The sequence below is a fragment of the Elephas maximus genome, chromosome 3 (genome assembly GCF_024166365.1).
Source record: "Elephas maximus indicus isolate mEleMax1 chromosome 3, mEleMax1 primary haplotype, whole genome shotgun sequence".
In the NCBI taxonomy this organism is placed as follows: domain Eukaryota; kingdom Metazoa; phylum Chordata; class Mammalia; order Proboscidea; family Elephantidae; genus Elephas; species Elephas maximus.
The window spans coordinates 143,612,006-143,638,337 of NC_064821.1; the positions used below are offsets into that span (position 1 = coordinate 143,612,006).

The window sequence follows — 26,332 nt, forward strand, 5'->3', positions numbered from 1 at the left end:
TGAATTCCTTGTATTCTCATAGTCATTTAAAAATTATTATAATCTGAAATTAATTCCAAGGGATCTTATATTAGTCATTCAACACAACTAAATGGTCAAGATACAGTATGTACAGCAGTGATGGTACCTTAGTTTTTTTTTGAGCAAATTCCTCTGGTTTGGCTTCTGAAAACCCTGTAACTTGGTTTGGCTCTCAGGAGATTATTTTTCTGGGTAATAGCAAAAAATATCAAGATGAAATTGTTTTGTATTACCTTTGAAACCGGAATAAGGTTCTTGCCTCTCACTGGTCAAGAATGAGCAGGTAAGGCACATAGTTTTCCACATGAGTAAAGCTTAACTGAAGAGGCTTGCAAGAGGAGATGAGGAGGGCCTAGAGCAACAACGCATACCCTCATCTCACAGAACAAAAGACAGGCCGGAGTTTTTAAAAGTTCTTGGGCGGGAAAAGATTCATGTCTATTCATAGACACAGGCAGGGATATGTTAACTAAGGTGCACGCACAGAAGCTTTCCAAGATGGCTCCTGTCCTGGAGGCCTCTGGGATTTGTAGCAGGACTTATTATGGGGTGTCGCGCCTACGCAGCCTCCCACTCCCCGGGTTCGATTCCCCGGCTGGGGTTGCAGCCCCTCACTGCCCCTGGTGGAAGCGCACACAGTGGTCACAGGTGGATGTTCTGCCCATGTCCCTGGGCCTGGTCTTCTCCAGCTGCTTCTGAAAGGCAACTTTAAAGAAGTTTGTGGGCTATTTTTAGATACCTTGCCCCACTGTTCTGGGGAATGGCTTTGTTTCTGTGCCCTGGCCCATTTCTTGTTACTTTGTTTGCAGATTTGGGGGCCCCTCTGTTCTCTGTCTTTTTAAATCTCTAGGTTCTACACTCAACCCCCTATTACCTCCCTGATAGTATAGTCTATTTCTCTTTTACTTGCTTCTCCTCTAACCACAGCAGTCTCTGCTATTTCTCAAACAGGCACCCTCCGGTCTCAGGGCCTTTGCTCCCTGTCTTACCTTCTTTATTAAACTTTTTAAAAAAAATTTTAGGTAATAGTAGATTCATATGCAGTTATAAGAAATAATAGAGAGGGGCCTCTTGTACCCTTTGCCCAGATTTTTGCCAGGGGTAACAATTTACAAAACTGTAGTACAACATCATAACCAGGCTATTGACACAGATACTATCTACTGGTCCTATTCAAATTTCCCCAGTTTTACTTCTACTCATTTGTGTGTATGTGCTCGCACGAGTGTGTGTGTGTGTGTGTGTATTTGGTTCTGTGTAATTTTATTGCATGTAGTGTCGTGTATCCACTACCACAGTTAAGATACAGAATAGTTCCATCACTCTATGAATCCCTCATACTGCCCTTTTACAGCCACGTTCACCAGCGCCCCCCCGCCCCAATGTAATTGTTTAAAGCTGTTAGTGGGGTGGGGAAACAAACGGTTGCTATCATGTTAATTCCGAATCACGGAGACCTCATGAGTATCAGAGTAGAACTGTGCTCCATACGGTTTTCAAAGGCTCATTTTTTGGAACGAGATCACTGGGTCTTTCTCTGAGGTGCCTTTGGATAGACTCGAACCTCCAAGCTTTTGGTTAGTCGTTAAGCTCATCAACCATTTGCACCACCCGGTGACTCCCAATTGGCTGATAGTCTCTCTGAAATCACCATCGCTGAAATGAGGCTTGAAGTTACTAAAATTTGTTCTTCTCTATTTGGTGACAATAGACAACATTTCCATCTTCTATTATAAACATCAGCTGAAAAATCTCATTCTGAGGTGCTCACAGGTGGACCTCATCGGGATTTCTCTCTAGCAGTCAAATAAGGATTGGAATCCTTAAGAATTTCCTCTACCGTAAGGGGGAAAAAAAAAATGTGTCCTATGCTGAAGAGTGAAGTTTAGACTTAATGTAGGAAAATTTAAGCCCTGCAGAATTCCGAAAGGAAAAATGAAAGGGGCTGAACACAGACTCCACCCGCACTTCAATACCATAATTCCAAATAAAGTGAACACTTGCAACTTCTAACAGCCTAATAGCCCCCAAATGGTCTCTTGAGCTGTTTCCCTTAAATTATTTGTGTGCTACTAAAAGGATGAACTGTGTACTCACAGGAAAGAGGAAGCGAGATCCCATAGCCCTTGCCAAACCTTTCTTCGTCATGTTTGCCTAAGGTTGTTTTAGTTAAGTGAGAATTCTTCCAGTTCTGGTAATTTCAATTAAATGTAAATTAAATGTAAAACCTTCAACTCTAGGAGTCTTGTTCTTATATATAAAAATTTCAAAAGAAATATATTATTTATATATTTAAAAAGTACAAGATGATTTTAAAAGCATTTTGCCCTTTTCTAGTTCTCTCTTCTTTCAGGGGGTGTGTCAATAACCTAGAAGTAAAACAAAATTAGAACAAACAAAAAAAAACCTACTATAGTTGAAGTAAAATTGGCAGATCACTAATCCAAAGGAACTATCCAACACAGCAGAAGTGAATAAACAAAAGAAATATGAAGTCAGGAAAGAGAGGTTTTAAAAAAGTATCAAGGAAGGATATGGAGTCTTATTAAAAATTGTACAGTTTTATATTCCTCTCCTGAAATGTGTTACTCTAGAAATTATTCATATTGAAGTACCCTTGGTGCTATATGTTACATAAACCACAGGACGTTGTAAGTACCATCTTCACAGCATCTAAAGACCACATCAGTGTCAACAGATTAAGAGGCTGATGTTGGAGATTTTTCTTAAATTCTGTGGCTTTTCCACTACCTTGACCTTCTTATTGGGATATCCATACCCATTCCATCTATTGTCATTTCTAGTAAGGTAGCTGATAATGTTGCATGTGTGGCTTTCTGTTTTTTTTTTTTTTTTGAAGTGGGGGGAAAGGGGAAGTATTTGTTGTTTGAACAAATGAGGAATTAGTTTTTTTTTTTAATAACAAATGGCTGTTCACCTCATCTTGCTTTCAATAAGGCTTAATATAGAATGGAAGAGAGTGTGTGTCTAAAGGAAGAAGAAAGGTGTAGGGCTCTGTTTTTATCCTCTAGAGACATTTGTGGGTTCATATTGACTTCAGATGACCCTCAATTTCTAGAGTCACAGTTTTACCAATAGTGACCTATTCAACTATATTATATATTCCCCCATCTTCCTATTTTCATTTTTTTTATTTTAATGTTAAAAGCACAATGATTAATATAAAAATTACCTATAATCATACTACCTTGACTTAACCACTCTTAAAATTTAGATTTATAAAATCTGGTCCTTTTTCTGGAGCCCTGGTGGCAGTAGTTAAGAGCTCAGCTGCTAACCAAAAGGTCGGCAGTTCAAATCCACCAGCCACTCCTTGGAAACCCTGTGGGGCAGTTCTACTCAGTCCTATAGTGTCACTATGAGTCGGAATCAACTTGATGGCAACAGGTTTGGGTTGGTCCTTAATGTGCTATTTTAAATTAAGCAAAATAATGTTGATTCTCATACTCTGTACATTTTTTTTTACATAAAATATTATAATGATTTATGTATTACTTTTTAATGTTTTAATGGTTTCATAGTGTCTTAGGCTGGGTTCTCTAGAGAAGCAAAGCCAGTGAAGCGTATGTATATATATATATATACACATACACACATACATACAGAAAGAGAGATTTATATCAAGGAAATGGCTCATGTGGTTATAGAGGCTGGAGAGGCCTAAGTCCATGGGTCAGGCGTCAGGCTAGAGGCTTCTCTTGACTCATGTAGCTGCAGGAACTAACAAACACAAGATCAGCAGAAAAGACTTCTTACTCAAGTTATCTGGCTCAAGTCACAAGAACCGGAGGTTAGAAGATGATGAGCCGAATGCAGGATCCAGAGCAGAACAAAAGCCAGCAAGGTTTGGCACAAAGTCCATGTATATTGGATGCAGGCTACACCTCCAAGGAAACTCTCTTTGAACTGATTGGCTGCTCATAGCCAATCTCATCATGGAGGTGACTATATCAGATCTCATTGTGGAGGTGATTACACAACTGCCAATTATATTGTAACTGTCAAACCACTGAGAATCATGGCCTAGCCAAGTTGGCACACAACCTTAACCGCCGCACATAGTATTCCTTAATATGTACATATCATTACTGATTTTAAATTAACTATTTTTAAATCTCTAAGTTTTTTCCAGAATTTTATATGTTATTATAACTGTCTTTGTATAAAAACCTTTGTGTAGACCTCTTATGATTTTTTTAAGAGAAATCACAAGTAGTGAAATTTTAGCAGTGAATTTTGATACTTATTGCCAAATTATTCTCCAGGAAGAGTGTGCAAATTTACATTCCTCCCAAAAATGTAAAGAGCCCAGTTTCTTAGACTGTCACCAATAATGAATTTGTTTTTAATTTTTGCCAATGTAATGGTCAAGGAGGGGTATCTTTTGGTTTAATTTTGAATGCCTAAATAGTTGAGATCAGCACATTTTTATGTATTTTTCTTGATCTTTGTATTTCTTCTTTTGTGAATCTGCTGTTCGCTTGACTAGTTTTTTTGCTGGAGTATTTGTCCTTGTTTTGTCTTACAATTTTTTTTGGTAAATTTTTAAATATATTTTAAAAGTAATAGCATTCAAGTATGCTTCAAATTTATTTTTCTAAGGTTGCAATTTCTCTCACAATTTGTATTATGGTAAGTATATATATATATATATATATACACACACAGAAGTTTTAATTTTATGTATTCACATCTGGCAAAAGTTTAATTTGTGATTTCTTTCTTTCTTTGCATTGTTTAGCCCTCTTTACCATAACATCATATAAATATTCACCCCAATATAGTTCTTTTAGGGTTTTAATTTTTACTTTTAACTATTTAATTAATCTAAAATTTGCTTTACTCTAAAATCATGGGTATGGTAATAACTTTTTCCCAAGTAAACAACAATCCCAACACCCCAATATTTGCTTTTTAAAGCGGTTTTTCCTATCTCTCAAATTACTATTCTATGACAAAAATTTACCATAAATTTCATCATTTACTTTACATTCAAATTTATAGCCTTTCAAAATTTGCTAAAACTCCAAGGGCAAGAAATTTCTTGTGAACCAGAAATGGATTAGACAACGTTTTAATAGACAATTTCTAAAAAGAAAATTTCTAGGAAAGTTTTACACCTTAAGTAATTCTTGGTTCAAGAAGGAAGAGTTTAAAAAAAAAAAAAAAAGAACAACAAAACTTTGCAAATAAAAACTTCTAATAACATTCAGAATTCTTGGTGCTAAGTCCCTTACTTTAAACCAAGATCTAAGATAAGACTTTAATTCTTCTGTAAAGATGAAAATGTTTCTTGTATGACAATGCTGATTTGTTGCTTTGAAATATATTTAATATACCCGTTTTTCTTCTTGATATTATCCAGATAGAAAAGGTAGGGGAAGGTGGTCTTTGTAGGAAGTTGATGAGCTCAGGGAAAAGTAACAACACTACCTGTGGTCTACTCTTTCCGGAAATTGAGAAAGATGGAAAGGAAAGTGGTAAGAAAAAGGAATGGAGTAGAGGGTTTGTTTGTGTTAAGATAATCTAGGCTTGAGAGTGTTTATATTCTAGTAGAGAATAGCTGAAATTACCAGAAAGAGTGTGATTAATCAAGCTAGGCCCTTGGCAAATAGGAAAGAATTCGAGTCAGGACCATACATAAAGACATCTTGGGTAAACAGAGGGACACCTCTTAGGATTTTGTACCTCTACTACCTATATGCGTTTAATGAAACTGATTTTGGACTTACCAGTGTCATTTTAATTAGTAGTGATGTTTAAAGAAAGTGACCATGAAAAAGTCTTATTTAAATAAAATAGAATTAAAAATTTTAGGCAAATTTAGTTAAAAATATAAGTGATATTAAATTTCAAAGCTATTTCCTTTACCAAAACACGTAACAAAGTTGGTAAAATTTTAGCATATTACAGTAATAAAAGTGTCCTGGATTCAGCATTTGATTACTGTGTCACACTGCCTGGATTCAAATTATGACTGTTTTTTAGTAGCTGTATATCCTTGCCTCCGTTCACTAATCTGTAAATTGGAGATAATAGAAACATTATTAGGTAAAGTGCTTTTGGCATGGTGCCTGAACCAAATAAGTGCTAAATAAGTGCTACCTACTATTAGTTATTATGTAGGAATGGACAAACTGACAGAGATAAGAGGTTAAGGTGGCTGTCCATTTCCATTTTATCCAATAACATGACATCAAGTATGAAAGTAGGAATACAAAAAGTTCTAAAGGCTAACCAAATAGAAGGATTTGAAGGAGACCACTTACTTTCCAGGAAATCTTTATTACCACCAAGAGGTAACCAACGTGTATCTGTCTACACTGTTGTTATTGCGGTTAAGTGCTACGGCTGCTAACCAAGAGGTCAGCAGTTCAAATCCGCCAGGTGCTCCTTGGAAACTCTATGGGGCAGTTCTGCTCTGTCCTATAGGGTCACCATGAGTCAGAATCAACTCGATGGCAGTGGGTTTTTCAGGTTTTTGGTGGAGTTGGTTTTGGACTCAAAGAGACCCCATGTGACAGAGTAGAACAGCTCCATAGGGTTTTCTTGGCAGTAATCTTTACGGAAGCAGATTGCTAGGTTTTTCTCTCGAAGAGCCACTAGGTGGGTTCGAGCCACTAAGCTTTCAGTTAGCATTGAGCCACCGGGGCTATCTACCTATACAGTACAATCAGCAGAACAGGCACAGCCTCTGTCCACATAAAGCAGACAGAATATAGCAAGAGGCAGGTATTATGAAAAGAATAACACTAATAATTAGACAATTGTATTTATGGTATGAGCTCATAGAAAAAATACAGGCTATATGAAGACTCTTTCACACTGATGCCTGATTTAGATTGAAGACACCAAGGGAGGACTCCCTAGGAAGTGACATTTAAGGAGTGCCATGAGTTGGAATCGCCTCGCCAATATACAACAAGAATAAAAACAACATGGACTAGGTAGCGGCATTGGTGATTCAGTGGTAGAGTTCTCATCTTCCATGTGGGAGAAGCAGGTTCAGTTCCCAGCCAGTCACTTCATGCATAGCCACTACCCATCTGTCAATGAAGGCTTGTGTGTTGCTATCATGCTGAACAGATTTCAGCCAAGTTTTTAGACTGAGATGAACTAGGAAGAAAGGCCTGGTGATCTACTTCCAAAAAGCCATTGAAAACCCTGTGGGTCACAATGATCTAATCTGCAACAGATAATGGGGATGGAACAGGACTCTGAGTTGAGGGTAACTCCATGAAGCTAACAACGACAGACAGCCTAGACTAGGTAGGGATTAGAAAGGTATGGGGAAAAGGGAATGCTCCAGGTGAGCCATACTGAGGTACCAGATTTGGGGAGTGGCCATGGTGATAAAGAATCAGAGGTAAAATTGATAGGCTTGTTAATTTTATCTCTAAGACTTAGCAATTCTCATATTACATTGAGGGGCAAGGGAGAGTGAGGAGTTGAGAACAAAGAGACTAAAATGATTCAATTTTTGATCATCTAACTGAGATAAAGAAAATAACAGACAATGAGTCAGGGTTTTCTTACAGTTTTTTAGTTTGATGGGTTTTTATTTCTTTTTGGTATGAGATTTTAAAAAATTTATATTTGAGCATACAGAAATCGATGGACCCCAGGGAAGTACTGGAAAGTATAAAAAGAAAGAACTGATGTTTTTAACTACCTATTGTATGCCAGACACAAGATAGAAACTTCACATGTATTTGTTTATTTCTTTTAAACTAATACTCTTATGGTGGAGTAGGAAGTACTGGGAAAGCAAATGAGAAGAAGTAATCAAAGAAATAGAAGAAGAACCAGAAAAAAATGGTGGTGTCAAGAAACCAGAAAAGGAAGAAATCTTACAAATGAGGAAGTGGCCCAGAGAATCAGAAAACACAGATCATTTTGACAGCCCATCTTGTATTGTTTCATTTTGTCTTTCACATCCGACCAGTGACATTCTGAATTTCTAGTTGACAACAATTGTCGTATTCATCCATACATTCATGTCGTCATTCATCCACTCAACAACTATTAATGAACACCCACTGTGTTCCAACATTCTTACAGTCACTAGTGATTCAGTAGTGAACAAAAAAAAATTCCAGCTTACATTTTAGCAGGCAGAAACAGACAAACAAATCAACAAGTAAATACATACTATGTCAGATGGTGGCAAGTGTTACGGAGAAAATAAAGCAAGGTTAGGAGAATAGGAATTGCTGGAGGGGCTGGTCAGGGAAAACCTGCCTGATTAAATGGCATTTAAGCAAACACCTGAAAAAGGGAGGGAGTGAATGATGTGGCTATTTAAGGGGAGACCGTTCCATTCAGAGGGAACAGAAAGTGCAGAGACTCTGAGATGAGAAAGTCCCAGACAGGAAACCGTGGAAGGCTTTCTGAAAGGAAGAGTGACATGATCTGACTTAATTTTTCAAAGGATCATTCTGGCTGTGGTGTTGATACAAGACCCTAGAGGGGCAAGGTCAGAAACAGGGAGACCAGTTAGGAGGCGATTGTAACAACCCAGGAGAGAGATTGGCAGGAGAGAGAATAAATACTAGATAATGTCAGAAAGGCCCCGATTCTATTGTTTTAAATGAAATGATGTGTGCAAAAGCATTGTACACAGCGCAGTTCTATTCAAATGTAAAGAGCCACAGTTATTGTCATTTTCATAATGAGTCCCCTGCCCCTTTGCCCATTATTTCAGACCCCATCTGGATGATCTGGCTGTGTGGCTGTTCAGTCACCATTGAATTAAACAGCAACGTTCCCTTTAAGAGTCATTTTTTCTCTGCGTGTGCAATCAGGGATTGTATCTCGCCCTCTTTTCTTTTCTTTTTTTTCTCCCTAGCACACATACCCAGGCACCCTATGTACTTCTCTCTGCTGCTTCTTTATTATTTTTGTGATTTCCCTACAGAGTTTTTTTCCATTCCTGACATACCATTTTTCCTTTTTCCTGGAGGGCCTGGGTTGTCTGTTTTCATGCTTAATATTTTCCATGTCCACCCATCTGTTTATTTTAGCTTGTTTCTTCCCTCCTCTCTGCTGGCCTCTTTATAGATCCCTCTGTTCAATAGTTTAAACTCCATGACGCTGTTCTGTTTATCCTCTCTGCTACCACAGTATATTATTCCCCATCTGCTATAAAAAGAGCCCTAGTGCCCCACAAACTTAACTAAGCCCCTCGTGTTTGAACAGGTTTTTCAGTGATGCATTCAAGTTTCTAATCTACCACATCTTCCCTGGTTATGAATGTGACAATATTATTTCGAAGCAAGCCATGCTCAATAGATCTCATCTTTTGTTCTTTTTTCCTTTCAGATGCCTCAAATATGATTTAATGGTCTGTGGCTTCAGAAGTAGGCAGTTTCAATATCAGCCAATTAGCAAGTATTATGTGACCAGCAGCGTGCTAAGGACTGTGAGAGATTCCAAAGGCATACAAGACATGGTCCAAGGCTCAGGGATTCTTGCAATCTCGATGGAGTTGTAGCATTCTATATATCTATTATGCACTCCCTGCAATCCAGAAATTGTGCTAGGAACTGGGCGTATATCGTGAATTAAAAAAGGAAGAAAGAAGGAAAGAAATCTACCCTTATGGAGCTCATAATCTAGCAGGGGAAAAAGACACATGTTAGAAATTATTTACAGTTCAATCAAATATGTACAAAATGCTTTGGGAACTCAGAGGAGTGAAAGGGATTAGTTCTGCCTAGGGTAATTATGGAAAGCTTCACAGAGATGGTGATATTTAAAATGGAGTTTAATAAATTAGTGTTAATTAAGCAGAGAATTAATAATAAAAGTTAATATTTATCAAGTACTCATGAGGTGCCAGGGTTCCAGGCACTAGCCTATGTGCTTGTGAATTAACTCATGTAATCCTCACAATAAGCCTATGAAGTACTCTAGTTATTCCTATTTTATTGATTAAGAAATCGACAAAGAGATTAAATAACTTGCCCAAGGTCATATACATAGGAAGGTATCTAAAACAATATTTTATTCTAAAATCTGGCTCCAGAACTTAGGCCTTTAACCAATGTCCTCTGCTGTCTCTCACTGAGAAGAGGGGAGAAAAAAAGAAAAGCCTGAAGTTGTCAAGGATTTCATTTTACTTGGATCAACAATCAATACCCACGGAAGCAGCAGTAAAGGAATCAAGCTATTTGCGTTGGGCAAATCTGTTGCAAAAGACCTCTTTAAAGTGTTAAAAAGCAAAGATGTCACCTTAAGGACCAAGGTGCACCTGACCCAAGGCATGGTGTTTTCAATTGCCTTATGTGTATGTGAAAGCTGGACAATGAATAAGGAAAACCAAAGAATTGATGCCTTTGAATTATGGTATTGACAAAGAATATTGACTATACCATGGACTGCCAAAAGAATGAACAAATCTGTCTGGGAAGCAGTATGCCCTGAATGCTTCTTAGAAGCAAGAATGGTGAGACTAGGTCTCATATACTTTGGATATGTTATCAGGAGGGATCAGTCCCTGGAGAAGGACAGCATCTTGGTAAAGTACAGGGTCAATGAAAAAGAGGAAGACCCCCAATGAGATGGATTGACACATTGGCTGCAACAATGGGCTCAAGCATAACAATTGTGGGTGTGGCGCAGAACCAGGCAGTGTTTCATTCTGTTGTACCTAGGGTTGCTGTGAGTTGGAACTGACTCAACAGTACCTAACAACAACAACAATCACATTTGCAAAGCATGGTGTTCAAGCATTCTTGGGATAATATGCAACCATGGGACCTTAAATTCAATATGCAATCCCTGACTCTATCAGATAGTGGCATCAAAGTGGTAAACTTCATGTTAAACTCATTCTTTTGTTCAATACTGCTTCAGAAAAAGGAGAGAACTGAAAGGTAATAGTGCTGTAATTTCAGTTTTCTTGATAAATCTTAACTTACCAAGAGGTATAAAAGGGTACATACCGATTGAATTGCTAAGGATTTCAGCAAGAACCAAACCCATTGCCATCAAGGTGATTCCAACTCATAGTGACCCTATAGGACAGAGTAGAGCTGCCCCATAGGGTTTCCAAGGAGTGGCTGGTGGATTTCAACTGCCTACCTTTTGTTTAGCAGTCAAGCTGTTAACCACTGTGCCACCAGGACTCCAGCGTTCAAGAGCGGTGAGTATTCCCAGTATTACGCTATGGCTACGGAGTCCCTGAAAACCAGAAGTCTTTGTGAGCCAACATACTATCCAGCATCTCCTTGCCTCCTTGAAAGCTAAGGAATGTCAGGAGACCTCAATCCTCTGTCAGGGAGTAGTGTGGGGGCCCCTCTGCCAGCGGGCATCCAGTTGAGTGCCTCTTTATCACTCCCACGTGTTGATTTCCATTTAGCAATGGAATAGCACTTACCAGGCATATTGGAATATTTTGAAGCTCCAATTATATGAAGGGATCAGAAAGAAAAAATTCTGAAGGATGAAGAGGGCAATCATAAGCATTGCTGGAAGTCTGAAAGGGAAGAATAAGATAAAGAAAAAGAGACCTACCTGGCCCTTGCAGTAGTTATGCAGGTCTCCTTCTACAAGATGAACTGGGACCTTCTGAAGAAGTTCCTGGTAAAGAGAAGACACCAGGAGCCACCTTCAGGAGGAGGCAGATTTGTCCCCTAGCTGTGGGGAGCTGAAGTGACAGTATGCACATTTGGCCCGGCTAAATGAGAAATGTGCTTTATTCCCAGGCAGCATATAACAGAGACTTGAGAGTCTGCCAAGACTTATAAAGTCCACTGAGTGCTGCCCACTTCTGTTGATATGAGAATAATTCTCATTCTCTTTATGAAACCTGGAATGTATCTTTAACATCTCTGAATTTCTGTGTAGAAAAATGGGTGGTTTGGGGCACTAGTGATGTTTTCAAGGAGCCCTGGTGGTGCCGTAGTTAAGCGCCTGGCTGCTAACCAGAAGGTCAGCAGTCCAAACCAACCGGCCACTCTGTGAGAGAAAGCTGTGACAGTCTGTTTGGAAAGATTTACAGCCTTAGAAACACTATGGGACGGTTCTACTCTGTCCTATAGGGTCACTGTGAGTTGGAATCAACTCAACAGCAATGGGTTTGGGTTCGGGTTAGTGATGTTTTCATCTCTTCTTCCGGCTGCTTCGAGTAAGAGATGGACTGTATCTCATAAGACTGGCAAGATGGTGTTGGCAGGAGACCAGTCAGCCTGATCAAGTGGTTTATTAGTTCAATTGAATTGTGGAAGGGAAGAGAAAAGTACTCAGATAAAACCGTAAACCCATATTAGATACGATGAAGCATAAAAGTGATGGTTCAGAAAGAAAAATAGTGGAGGACTTGCCCAGCAATTTCCAGTAGATGCCAGAGAAATGGGCTGGGGACAACATTAATATTCTCAGTTGTCTATATACCAACAAATTTTTCAGATGAATAATTATCAAACTGAACTTAAAAAAAAAAATGAGCAGAATTTGGTAAACATAATTTCTTATGTCTTATGGGGATTTGTTGAGATGTGATTCCTGACTTGAATGTGGCAGTGGAAAGGTATATATCCTGTTCAGAATAAATAGTTGTAATTGGAGGACTGGGGATGAGCAGTATATGTGAAAAAGATATACACTTGAATGGAAATCCCCAAACCTGAGGATGTTGCATGGAGGAAGCAGCTGCATGAGAGTGAAATGAGAGAACACCAGAAATGTTATCAGAGGGACTACATCAGAGACCTCGTAACCAGACGGCTAATAGGGACAGGCAAGATAGAGGAGTGATATAAGCCTTTACAGGCATCAGATGAAAATCCCACTCCACTAAAGGCAAAATATCTGAAAAGTTGTTGAATTGCCTTGTGGAAATTTAATCTCACAAAGGAAAGAGATGCAATGGGGGGACTTTCTGCACTTGGTTTATTTCTGGCTTTGAATAAAAATCTGTTTGGGGAAAATGGCAGCTAAAGGAATCTTGAGAGAAAGTAACCATCCTACGTCAACTTAGAATTCCTTAGGCCAAGGAAAGGAAGTCTGAGCTTAGATATACAAGTTTCTTACCTTCAGTAAATCTAATTTCAGGAAGTTTAGAGAAAACAATAGATACAAGTCCATAGTTAGGGACTCTAACATATAGATGGATCAAAAAAGAATGAGAAGCTGTCAAATAGAAATTTGATGGTATAATCACTAAGTATCCAAGGAGAAAGAAAAGGATTAAGCATTTAGATAACTCTCTGTTTAGCAGTTATATGAGAAAAGGCAGATCACAATACTGAAGGTGAACACAAAAGAGTGGCATCAAGATTTAAGGATGGGACAGGAGTGCCAAGCCTCAAATGGTCTGAATTTGGAGAAAATCTTAAGAAAAATGGAAATGTATTTTTATCTGTTAAAAGAAAAAAGAATACCCACTACTTATAGCAGATGGTGTAGTGTTAAATTACAATTAGAATTTTTTTTTATTCCATCCCTATTATAATTCTATCATCCCCATAGAGAATGCTCTTAAAACTGAAAAAGGTAGGAAAAACATATTTCAGAGTTGAAGCCTAAGATAGATAATGATATGGTAAAAAGACTCTTAGCATCTTTAAATGAGTTTAAATTCAAGGCTTCTGGCAAGAACTTTCTGCTGAGCCTGCCCCACATAAAAAGAATACAGTCATCTGGGCCACGGATCTGTACTGAACTAACCTTCCTCACATCTAAACCTCACCCATCTGTCCTTCTCTTTCACTAATAAGCTCCACTTACTCCCCCTCCCATTCCACTCTCCGTCACCCACTTCAGTTCCTAGATTCTCATTTGCTTCTATCCTGTCTCTTGATTTACTTGCTGCTCTAACCCTATTCTCCCAATCTACTATGTATTTCCTGGATCATGGTTTGTCTCTCCCCTCCATCTCAGCATACACAACCTGAGTCTTGCTATCAGAGTTCCACTGAACTTAAACTCAAGATCTCACTTTCTGGGTGTATAGTCCTTCTCTCTGCTTCCTAGCTCAGAGAGCATTTTATAGAATATCAAGGATGAGTTGCATGCTATATTTTTGAAAGCATTTTTATGTAAGATTGATTTGCCACAATACTGAACACATAAATGTTGCTTCAGGTTCTTTAGAGAAAGATAAGGTGGATGTGATGGGGCGGCGTGGGGGGTGGGGAATAGAAACAGATCCGAAAGCTGGAGTCCTAATCCCTTTGCTATTCTACAAAGATCATTAAACTTTTGACTTGGAAGCACTTAGTAAAGGAAGAAGTTATTAAGAGTCAACGTAAATTCAATGAGAACAAACCAAATTAACTCATTTCCTGTTTTGTTGATTAGGCAAGTAGCGAACATAATGTAATAAGATAAGAACATGTAATACTGATAATGGTACAAAGAAGGAGATTGAACAGCTACACTCAAATAATTTAAATATTTAAATAGTTCCCTCTGCCTCTGCCCTTGGTCCTAGCCATTGAACAGCACTTATTTACAGGAAGGAACGCTGGTGGTCAGCTGGTTAAGAGCTCAGCTGCTAACCAAAAGGTCAGCAGTTTGAAGCCACCAGCAGCTCCTTGGAAACTCTCTGGGGCAGTTCTGCTTTGTCTTGTAGGGCCGCTATGAGTTGGAATTGACTCGATGGCAACAAATTTGGTTTTCTTCTTTTTCTTTTTTTTGGTATTTACAAAAATTGTAGAAAGCATATCAGTCGTGTGTGTAGAAGACTAGACACTGGAAAAAGGAAGTTAACAGACCAGATAAGTTACAATTTAAAAATACTTCAATTGTCTGTAAAAAAAAAAAAAAAAAAGGACCAAAACTAACATACTCATATTAAGCATAATAAATTGAGTACGATGTATCAGCAATGAGTTTGGAATTCTCCTTTTCCTTGCTCTTTGGCCCCAAACTTTTAATATCAGCCAGAAATACTGACAGATCTCTCTTTAAAAAATACTTTTGATACCCCAAACATATAATCTGTGACAAATGTGGGATTCAGAATTTTGTAGCCCTGCACAACAATTTGGTAAGGACTTTTATTTAAATCAAATGTATCATCTATAATTTAAAGAATTTAGCACAGATTTCTCCACACACACATACTCACACTTAAGCATTTCCCCTAATCAGAATGGCTGCCCCAGATTTTCTGACCTCTGTGTATTCACACCCTTCTTGGAATAATGAATGCAGCTTCCCTTAATCTCCACGGATGTGTGTCCAAGATGTGCAGCCATATGTGTTTTTCTGATTACATGCATCTTTCAGCTACTCTAAGTTCCCAGATATGTTCTCCAGGGTATTCCTAAGCTGCCAGTACTACCTGGAGGCTTTAGGTTTTTAACAAATGTCCACATTTTCAGTCACATAGAGTGATAATTCATTGTCTTTGATAGTCTTTCCCAAAATAATTTAAAAGAGTTGTCATTCTTTTATCCTTTTCCAGATTAAAAAAAAAAAAAATTTTTAAAGAACTGTGGTGAACAAGGGGAGACTTTTTAATGCCATGTGCTAATAACTTCTAAAGGCTCTAAGCATCTTGTTTTATTTAGTTTCACATTAAATTATGCTGTTTTAATAAAAGGCAACAGCCAATCTCCAATATAGAGCAAAAGGCATATTTAATGTACTCAGACGGAATGTGGATTTGCTTCATACAATAAAATTTCTTAGAGAAAAACATTGTTTCTTTTGAATAAGTCATATAAGCTGATTAGGGAGTTTTCTGTTTAATCATCTTTTGAATATTGACCGATGATATCATTCGATATATGATTTGATTCAGTGCAACAGCTCTTTTGAGTGATTTATTTAGTAGATTGAAGAAATGATTTTCTATCACATATAAATAGCCTTTTATAAACAGATGCACTCTCCTATATTTAATGTATTAAAATATTATTAGAAAATATCAAACTCATTCAGATATTTTGATTATCACTGTTTTACATTTTGAAAAAGTGCTCAACTCCATTTCTGAATTTCCTGTTAATAGTAATGCTAATAAATCAACAGGTAGCAAGTGTCCCATTCAACTATGTGCCTAATATTATGCTATATGTGTAGCATGTAGATATATGAAAGATATATTTCAACAAGTATTTCAACACCTATGATATTTCAGTTATCTACAGGAGCAAAGTACACCCGCATAATATACAAAGATAAATAGAACTAAGACTGCAGTATACGAAGACAAGTATAGAAAATGTCAGTAACATGAAGTGGAATTTACTTAATAGAGAGATAAAAAATGAGTCAGCAGAGTAGAGTGCTTTTGATCATGGTATTTGAAGTCAGGCTGCACTGGTCTGAATCCCTGATTTACTGTTTACTTATTTTATACCTTGAGTCATAGTTGTATCATCATCTATAAACTGGGTGATGTTTAAATGATAAGATGTTTAAAAATAACAGTAGTGGCCTGATACATAGTAAGGACTTATAAGTTATCTGTTATCATTAGTTTCACAAAATAGATACAAACAAATGCTATAGGCCATCAAAACAAGTAAGAAAGGGGGTGGGGAGGGGAGATAGAATGTGAGAAAAAAAGGGGAGGTGGCAAGGGAAGGAGAAAGAAAAGAAGAGAGAAAGATGTTCACCTCTTCACACTGCTTAGAAAGGAAGGATGGAGGAAAGCTTCATGAAGGAGGTGCATTTGAGATGTCTTTGAAGAGTGTAGAGGATTTTTTTTTCTTTCCAGTGGAGATATGAAGGAAGGGCATTCCAGACAGAGGACACAACATAAAATTAGGCCCCTGAGAAGTCATTTAAAGTGCATTCAGTGTGAAACATGAGTCCAGTGTAGCTGAAGCACAAGGTGATTGGGAATGAGCAATAAAATTGATGAAAACATATTAGTAGGAAACCTTAAGTGCCAGCCTGGTGAGACTGTATTTAGTTTAGTAGAGTTTTGAGTCAGGTTAGTAGGAAATTTAGCCTATATTTTTTTGTCTAGATTAAGATGGCGACATTTTATAAGGTGGACTGGGAAAGGAAGAATGGTACAAGGATGACACTCATCAAGTAGGCCCTTCCAACTCCATGAAAAGTAATGGGAAATAAATTGATCATTGTTAAAGATGGTGGTAGACCTGGAAAAAGGATATAAAAGATATTGTAGAAGCTAAACTCAGAAGACTTGATAAAGATGAGATAGTGGAGCAGAGAAACGTTGGAGCAAAACATGACCCTGGAGTTTTAAGCCTCAGTGATCGGAAAATCCTAATGCTGCTCACAGAACTCGGAAAATCAGAAGGAAAAGCCAGTTTTGTGTTGATGATGATAAATTCAATCTGGGTGAATTTAAGGTGCCAATTTTTTGAGTTTGTGAGGGCAATTGAGGATGAAGATATTGATTTGGACATCAAGTGCCCACCCCAAACAGACTGAAGTACAGTTGAAATTATACCTTCAGCACATTGAAAAGAAAATAGTGAGGACATTATAAAGTTTTCTATCATCTTACCCACTGAGAAATGCACTGTATACAATAATGTAAACTTCTTTTCAGTTTGAAAGCTTGTGGTCATGAGTGTATTGTCATTTAGGGCTCAAATAGAAAAAAAATATATATATAGAAGGAGAGTCAAGGTTAGAAAAAGAAGAGCAGAAAATAAAATACCAAAGAGAATATGGAAAGATGGCATTAGGAAAGAGTCAATCCTTGAACATGGACCTTGAATTCAGACAAAGGATTCTCTTCTTAAAAGTTAAAAACAAAAGCAGACCATCTTGACAGCATACTAATTTGACAAAAATTGCTGCAGTCTTCTGTTTTGTTTTATGAAACAAAGTGTTTCTTATTGTTGATGAAACATTGTCTGTGCTTCACATACTAAGCACATTTCCAATTAATATGAAGAACAAAGCAATGTGTAACCACATGAAAAAAATCTTCAGTGGTGAATGAAGAAAATTCTACTTCTTAAAAACTAAAAGAGCATCTAATTTAACTATTAGATCAATCTGATTAATTAGCATAAATTAAAATGTTTTAATAATGAAATATATTCTTCAAGACATGACAGGTGGGTGTGCTACCAGGGCAGATTTGTAAATGAAATCTAAAATTCAAATACAGTGATATAAATACATAGCATCATACTTTTTTCCTTCATTTCTAGCAATCTAAATAAAGTTGTCAAATGTTAGTGTATTATTACCCTTTGTCACTTTTCATTACTTTTGGATCCTTCAAGGTCCAAAATTGTGAAAAAGCCACAACTGAAAAGAGTGTCATTTCTTTCTCCTGTTCCACAGAAACACTGTTTTTAGATTATTCAGTAGAAAATTCTATTGATTGCTGTTAATTAGGTTTTGTATTTCTAAGCTAGGTATCTATATTGCCCATCTTTCAGATGAGAGAAATATTTAGCTGTGATTATCCTGAAAAGCATATCTATGTGAACTACAATATCCAAAGCTTCCTAAGTTAACCTAATGCAACATTATATAAAAACAGGGAAATTTGGACTGACATTAATGATTATATGGAAATGTCTAAAATGAGAATCCTAAGAAATTCAATGTCTCTCTTTTAGGATGTAATTGGAAAAGCACTGAAGTACCTTGGAATGTTTGGTGAACTTAGCAACGTAGAGCAAATTGTGGCCATGATCGATGAAGAAATGTGTATCAACTGTGGTAAATGCTACATGACCTGCAATGACTCTGGCTACCAGGTAGGAATCCATCCTGTATTTAGCAGAAAGACTCCATGAGGCATATTTCTGGCTTTTGTGGCAGAACACATCTTCTGTTGCTGAGTAAAACCAAAAACCAAACCCAGTGCCATCGAGTCGATTCTGACTCATAGCGACCCTATAGGACAGAGTAGAACTGCCCCGTAGAGTTTCCAAGGAGCACCTGGCGGATTTGAACTGCCGACCCTTGGGTTAGCAGCTGTAGCACTTAAGTATGTGATTTAAAACAGATGTGTCAAAAGCTTGCAATGGTGGCATTTCTTTCTGTCCTCTCACCCTCATAGCATAGGATGTTTTTTGTTTGTTGTTTCTTTTTAGGAAAGCTGTTCAGTGTGCTGTCTTATTTTAATATCGTTTCATCACTCATAAAATTGTATGCAGAAATCCAACCTAATAAACAAAGGTACACAATTATGAACATTGCTGTTGGATGTCATTAAGTCAATTTTCAACTCATAGTGACCCCATGTGACACAGTAGAACTGCCCCATAGGATTTTCTTGGCTCTAATTTTTATGGAAGCAGATCACCAGGTCTTTCTCCCACAGAGCAACTGAGTAGGTTTATACCATTAACCTTTTGGTTAGCAGCTGAGTGCTTAACCATTAGGCTGCCAGGACTCCTTTTTTATGAACATTAGGAAAGCATTATGCTTTAACACAGAGGAAAAGGAAAAGAACTACAGTTTCTTGCCATTACACTGAAGAGCTGGATTCTTTCTGCCAAAAGAGAATCTCTTCCATTCTATATTTATTGAGCTTCTTCCCCAGAAAAAAAAAAAGGAAAAGTACTTTCCCACCCTACAATCAACACCCATGGAAGCAGCAGTCAAGATATCAAAAGACACATTGCATTGGGCAAATCTGCGGCAAAAGACATCTTTGAAGTGTTGAAAAGCAAAGATGTCACCTTGAAGACTAAGGTGTACCTGACCTAAGCCATGGTGTTTTCAGTTGCCTCCTATGCGTGTGAAAGCTGGATGATGAATAAGGAAGACTGAAGAAGAATTTGAATTGTGGTGTTGGAGAATAATATTGAAAACACCATGGACTGCCAAAAGAACAAACTATCTGTCTTGGAAGAAGTATAACCAGAATGCCCCTTAGAAGAAAGGTTGGCAAGACTGTCTCAGATACTTTGGACATGTTGTCAGGAGAGATCAGTCCCTGGAGAAGGACATCATACTTGGTAAAGTAGAGGGTCAGTGAAAAAGAAGAAGACCCTCAGTGAGATGGATTGACACAGTGGCTGCAACAATGGGCTTAAGCATAACAACCGTTGTGAGGATGGTACAGGACTGGGCAGTGTTTTGTTCTGTTGTACAGAGGGTCACTATGAGTCAGAACTGACTTGATGACACCAAACAACAACACCACCAACTAGTTGTGGTCCCAGGAAGGCCTTTATAGCTGGAAAGCCAGAGCATTTCTGCTCATGAAATGATCAATTGATTCTTCCTATAGTTCCTCATCCTTTAGCTACTAAGAACCTTCACAGGGCAAGAAGGACAAAGTGGAAACTCGGTTCTCTTCAGGGTGGGCTATCTTGAAAACATTCTATGAATTTCTCTTTGTGAAAGCATTAAATAGACTTTTAATTTGCTTCTTCAGTTATCTCCTCTGTATTTATAACCTGCTTTTATATTTTGACATGACTACAGACTTAAACTGGTTGAATTTTAGAAATGAATGAAAACATGATCATATGATTATCATAAATGATGTCTTTAAACATAAGTTTCCGTCAAAGGCCTGGTTTATTGTGAAAGTAAGGGCTCCCCCCACCGCTCCCCGCCGCCAATATGGACTCTGGAGAGAGCAAAATAGAAGTTCACGTTAAAATTGCCAAAAACTGGAGAAAAATGTTATTTTCATTAATTAAACTTATTAACCCATAAAGAAGTAATAAAGTCAAAATAGGGCCTTTAAGAAATGATCAATGGTATTTGCTAAAATAAAATGCTCCATCTAAAAACTGAAGTTTATTCATCTCATTCAACCTGGGGATATGCCCCATGTTGCTCATGGTAGGATCCTGCATACTCTGTGACCACGTAATAAAAAAAAAAAAATTTTTTTTTTTTTAGAGGTATTAAAAACATACTTTAATTAAAAAAAAAAACTCTCCTGAGTTAATTTGAAACTCAATTTCTATCTAATTCATTACCTTTTTTTCTAGCTGCAGAGTATCTCTAACAGTTATTTTGAAAATGGTAATCATGACATTCACTTTAGTTTCGTCTTTCCTCTAATTAATAGGTAAGCCAAGAAGTCCTATAACTGAAATCATAGTATCATCAGGGTTTTAATATCTTGAATCTTAGAAGTTATGACTTCCATCTTGGAATTCTAGCCTTGGTACAACTTTCGTAATATGATTTATTAATGAGAAAAAATAATTATTCATTAAAAAAATTTACAAAGTCCTTGATTCCTCTACTAAAAAAAAAAAAAGAAAACCAAAATGTTCAGCTGAATGCCAAGTTGTTTTGCAAATTTTCAAAGTATAAGATTCCTAATACATAAGTATTGCTTTAATTTTATTCAATCGTTTCACTGGATTTCTGTTTATAAAAGAGTGCAAGAGGAAGAGAAATAGTTTCTACACATCCCAACAGCAATGTGAGATGTTGTTTACTATACATGGCAGCTACTTATGTGGACAGGTTTTCTTAACGTTTGTTATAATTGCAGTTCTTGTTCAAATAGGATTGTTTCCTTAATGATCACACTTATATCATTATTCCCACTCTTGAAATATTCCTCTTTAACAGACAAATAATTATTCAAAAGAATCATTTCTTAAGGAAAATCTCAATCTTAAATTTCACACGAGGTATTTTTATTGCTTATTATAATTTGATTCATGTTTAAAAAAAGAAGGAAGAATCAAGAATTATATTTTTGTTCTGAAAAATTCTGAGCAGCTTCAGTGCTAGAGACCTCGCCCCAGTTCTCACAGCTGAGTAAAGCGTCAGGGCGGGGCCAGGAAGCCAGGTGTCTTGCCTCAACGGTCAGTGCTTTGGCCACTGCATCGTAGGACAACGCCTGAAATTGGCTTGGAAATACTCACAAGTCAAAGCCCGCTCTTAAACTATTTTTTTTCTACTGCTTCCTTCTAAAATCGACATGCATTATTTCAAGTCCAAATCAGTGTGTTCCTTGACCCTTCTGATGGTAACCCTTTTCCACTGTCGAGAACAAGAGTATGAATAGGAGGAGGAGGAGGACGTGGGAAAGAAAACAACACCTCCATCGTCTTCAGGTAGAAAACAACCCATCCTGGTAAGGCTGGAAAGACCTGAGCTCTGCTCAGAACAAAGAAAGCTAGAGAATTACTATGTCAGGAAATATTTTCCTCACACAATGAAGAAAAATACCTCTAAGGGATTTTAAACGTTGTGTTTCTAATTTAAAAGAATTTCTTTTCTCTCTCTTCTTTTCCCCTCCGCTCTGGCAGCTCAACTGTTGCTATAGTCGCACCACAGTACCGGGCGTGGTTGTCTGGAAGGGTAGCTCTACTGCAGTAGAGAAAATGTTGATGCTTAAACGGGGCATTCTTGACCTTTGTGGGCAGTGACAGCAATGCTCTTTCTTTCTGTTTGCAGGCTATACAATTTGATCCAGAAACCCACCTGCCCACCGTTACTGACTCTTGTACAGGCTGTACTCTGTGTCTCAGCGTCTGCCCTATTATCGACTGCATCAGAATGGTTTCCAGGACAACACCTTATGAACCAAAGAGAGGCTTACCCTTAGCTGTGAATCCAGTGTGTTAAGGTGATTTGTGAAACAGTGGCTGTGAACTTTGATGCCACTTACATATGCTGACCTTTTCTAATTGTGATCCTTATTTTCGGCTCTTTGTAAATTAAAGAGGATATAATTTCAAAATAAATTTCTAAGTAAAAAATACATAATTTCTAAATAAATTTCTAAGTAAATAAATGTATACTGCCAGTGATCATTCAATTAATGGTCGTAAAATGTAACTCTTTTCTGAGGACAGTTGTTAAATAACTGTGTAGCAGTTAATTGGATTTTTTTTTTCATGGTCAGTTGTCCATTGTGAAATATATTAACTTTCCTGTTTTAATTAATGTGACAATTTCCAAATTGCACTATGCTGTGATCCGTCTTTGATTTCTAAAAACTGTAAAGGAAATTAAGTATTTTGGAACAAAGTGCGCTTTAACATACAAGAAAATATTTCCCAGGAAGCATTTTATAATTGAGAATTACATTTAGTTTTAACACTGTTTCTGAGAAAGCACGTAGGAAGCACAAATGAAGAAAGCGCCATAAAAACACAAATGAGGAAAACCAGATAGTTATTTACTATGGCAGGAACAGAAAGCCTAAAAAAAAGGTTTGTAAAACTTTACTAGGAATCCTTAGCTGAATTGCTTCTTTTTTAGTGCTAGATACTTAAAACAACAGTATTTGCTAACCATTCACATTGCTCTGTGCTATTCACCACTGATGCCTGGGACAGGTGTCCGAGCTCCTCACCAATGAATCAACATGACATTCTTCTTTAAATATTTAAACTATGTTCCTAACAAGATAAGATGTTAGGGTGGAGCTCTGGGTAAAACCACTGTTCTGCTGTGCACAGATCTGCTTTGCGTGCTTTTAATACTAACCTTTGTGATTACAGCAATTAATGCTTGAACACAACCCAAATTATACAGTGGGTCAGGTGCTCAATTATTCAAAAATGAAAAATATAATATCGATAATATATCTTAAATGTACAAAACCAATTTGGCTATTCTTTATTTTACTGTTTCTGTTTAATTTCAAACTTAATGGAATACAAGGGAAATATAGATTTTCTGTAATTGCCAAACAATATTTTTGTATTTCTCTATTTTTCACGACCAGTAACTAGCATCATGTAAATTCTTTCTCTCTTCTCCGGGGAATATTTTTATCTGAATCTGTACGTAGTAAATCTGTGAGTACTATGCTGTGGCATATTTCTATGATAAACGTAAATCTAGAAAAAAAATTGATTATGTACTTTTAGTAATGCACATTTATTACAAAATCTGTATGACTGAATAATATCAAATAAAATTTTATAAAGCATTTTAAGTAACATGGTCTTTTGTTGCCTCTTTTGCAAATACACTCTCATGTTATAATAGGCTGAATAATTTCCCCAAAATTCATGTCTGCTTGAGATCTGTGAATGTAACCTTCTTTGGAAATAGGGCCATTGCAGATGTAATTATGTTAAAATGAGGTCACACTAGATTAATGTGGGCATTAATCCAATGACTGATGTCCTTATAAGAGGAGAATTTGAACACAGAGGCACACACACAGGGAGAATTCTGTTTGAGAATAGAGGCAAAGATTGGAGTGATGAGTCTACAAGCCAAGGATTGCTTGCAACCACCAGAAGCTAAGACACAGATATGGAACAGATTCTCCTTCAGAGCCTCCCAAAAGGCCAAAAACTTCATTTCAGACTTCTGGTCTCCAAAAGTGTACAAGAATAACATTTTTGGTGTTTTAAGCCACCCAGTTTTTGGTAATTTGTTATGGGAGCCCAGGGAATCTAATACACCTGACCACCATTTAAATTTAGAGGTAGAACAGTTTGTGCTTAGTTCTATAGTAAATTCCATTCAACTGCTAGTTCAAATCTAATGAGGGTAATACAAGTATTTTATTCAAATGTTTCACTTCTAGTCCCTCTTAACCAGCTTTCCCAACTGAATTTGGTTCTTTTCTGGCCAAATGCATTCTTCACTGAGTACTACCCAAGGTTTCTTGCAAAGGCCCCTGGGTAGAGACAAATAGAGAATAGCAGTGTGTCTACCTTGAAAATGCCATCTTCACTATAGGAAGCATCCATGTTTCTTAGTATTACTCCTTACATACCAAACCAAACCACTTGTCATTGAGTTAATTCAGATTCATGGTGACTCCATGTATATCAGCGGAGAACTGTGCTCCACAGGGTTTTCAATGGTTGATTTTTCAGAAGTAGATCGATCGCCAGACCTTTTTTCCAAGGTGCCTCTGAGTGGTCTTGAACTGCCAGTCTTTTGGTTAGCAGCCAAGCTTGTTAACCTTTGCACTACCCAGGGACTCCACTCCTTACGTAGTGGTATGATATTGATACTTATTAAACTGGATTCTGGTTCCCTCTTGTCTTGGGGCGGAGGCGGGCATTTTAACCTTCGGAGTTGGTAACTGCTTAGCTAAGTTCCCCCAAAAAATAAATGTGCCAGGGCTACTTAGATGCCGTAGTAATATATTACCCCTACCTCAATATGATGAGACATTTTTACATATAATGAACTGAGGGAGTTCTTCAGCCTTCTGAGGATATTATGAAAAAAAATCCTATGTATATAAAACCCACTGCTATCAAGTAGATTTGACTCATAGTGACCCCATAGGGTTTTAGAGGCTATAAATCTCTACAGAAACAGACTGCCACATCTTCCTCCTGCAGAGCCGCTGGTGGTTTCCAACTGCCAACCTTTCAATTAGCAATCGATCACTTTAACCACTGTGTAACCAGGGCTTATGTATATATATATGAGCCCAGGTGGTGCAGTGGTTAAGAGCTCAGCTGCTAACCAAAAGGTCAGCAGTTTGAATCCACTAGCTGCTCCTTGAAAACCCTATGGGGCAGTTCTACTCTGTCCTATAGGGTCACTATAAGTCACAATTGATTCAATGGCAATGGGAGATATATATATATATATATATATATATATATATATATATATATATATATATGTATGCCTGAGTCCTCTTCAAGACACTGACCACCAGGCAGAAATTCCCTTAATAGGGATTAAAGGAAAAAGAAGTTTATGACCTTTGCAGCCTGCTCTTATCACAGTTCATCGGTATGAGAAATAGCAGACAGAATGCTTTAGCTCTTTTCCTAACTACTTTGGAGAACCGCAGCATGTCCAGGCCTTTGAGTTAGTCCATGGCAATCAATTTTACACAGGTTTATACCTCACTGAAATTTATTTCTGTTGCACTCACTTTCTGCTTTGCATTAAGAAGATTTTCTTATCTAAGATGTTTATACAAAACATAACTCATTTTCCATGTGCAGCTTGCAGAGAGACTCAGAATCTGGAAGAATAAAAATCATAGTATTCTGTCCAGCAAGATACCACCTAACACACCATTCTTATAGTTTCTCACCTCCAGACATGAGTAGAGTCATAAAACCAGACCAGGCAGGGCTGTGGTCTAACATTGAGTAAATGTTTCTTATGTCTAAGATAAACACACTAAATGTTTTGCATAAAGCTGATTTGAATGTTATAATGATCAAAGGTAGGTACTAGCATTTTCTCCCATTTTACAAATGAGGTCACAGGTGCTTAAAGAGTGAAAGTAACTGTCCAAGGTCATATAGCTAATTAGGTATATTTCTAGGTACTCTTGGTTCTATCCAATATACCATTCTGCTTTCCCCCTTTTGTTCATCAAGCTCTTCACGCATTCAGCAAATATTTATCAAATAGCATGTACCATGCACTGGGCTAAGGGATAAGGGTATGAACTCAAATGATGCATGTTCCCTCATTTTGAGGAGCTTACCATCCACAGGGGAATGGGACATAT

At 37.4% G+C, this 26,332-nt stretch overlaps 1 protein-coding gene across 4 annotated transcripts in view; it reads left to right on the forward strand.

Moving 5' to 3' along the window:
- Nucleotides 1-23,807, forward strand: part of DPYD (dihydropyrimidine dehydrogenase) — a 981,230-nt gene extending 957,423 nt beyond the window's left edge. For 3 of the 4 annotated variants that reach the window (XM_049875734.1, XM_049875732.1, XM_049875733.1), the window contains 2 exons: nucleotides 18,558-18,698; nucleotides 22,327-23,807. In XM_049875734.1, the coding sequence (XP_049731691.1) occupies nucleotides 18,558-18,698; nucleotides 22,327-22,497 (312 nt within the window). In that variant the 3' untranslated portion in view covers nucleotides 22,498-23,807. The remainder of the gene's footprint in view (nucleotides 1-18,557; nucleotides 18,699-22,326) is intronic. The other variant, XM_049875731.1, reaches the window with a different exon arrangement.
- The last annotated feature ends 2,525 nt before the right edge of the window (nucleotides 23,808-26,332 follow it).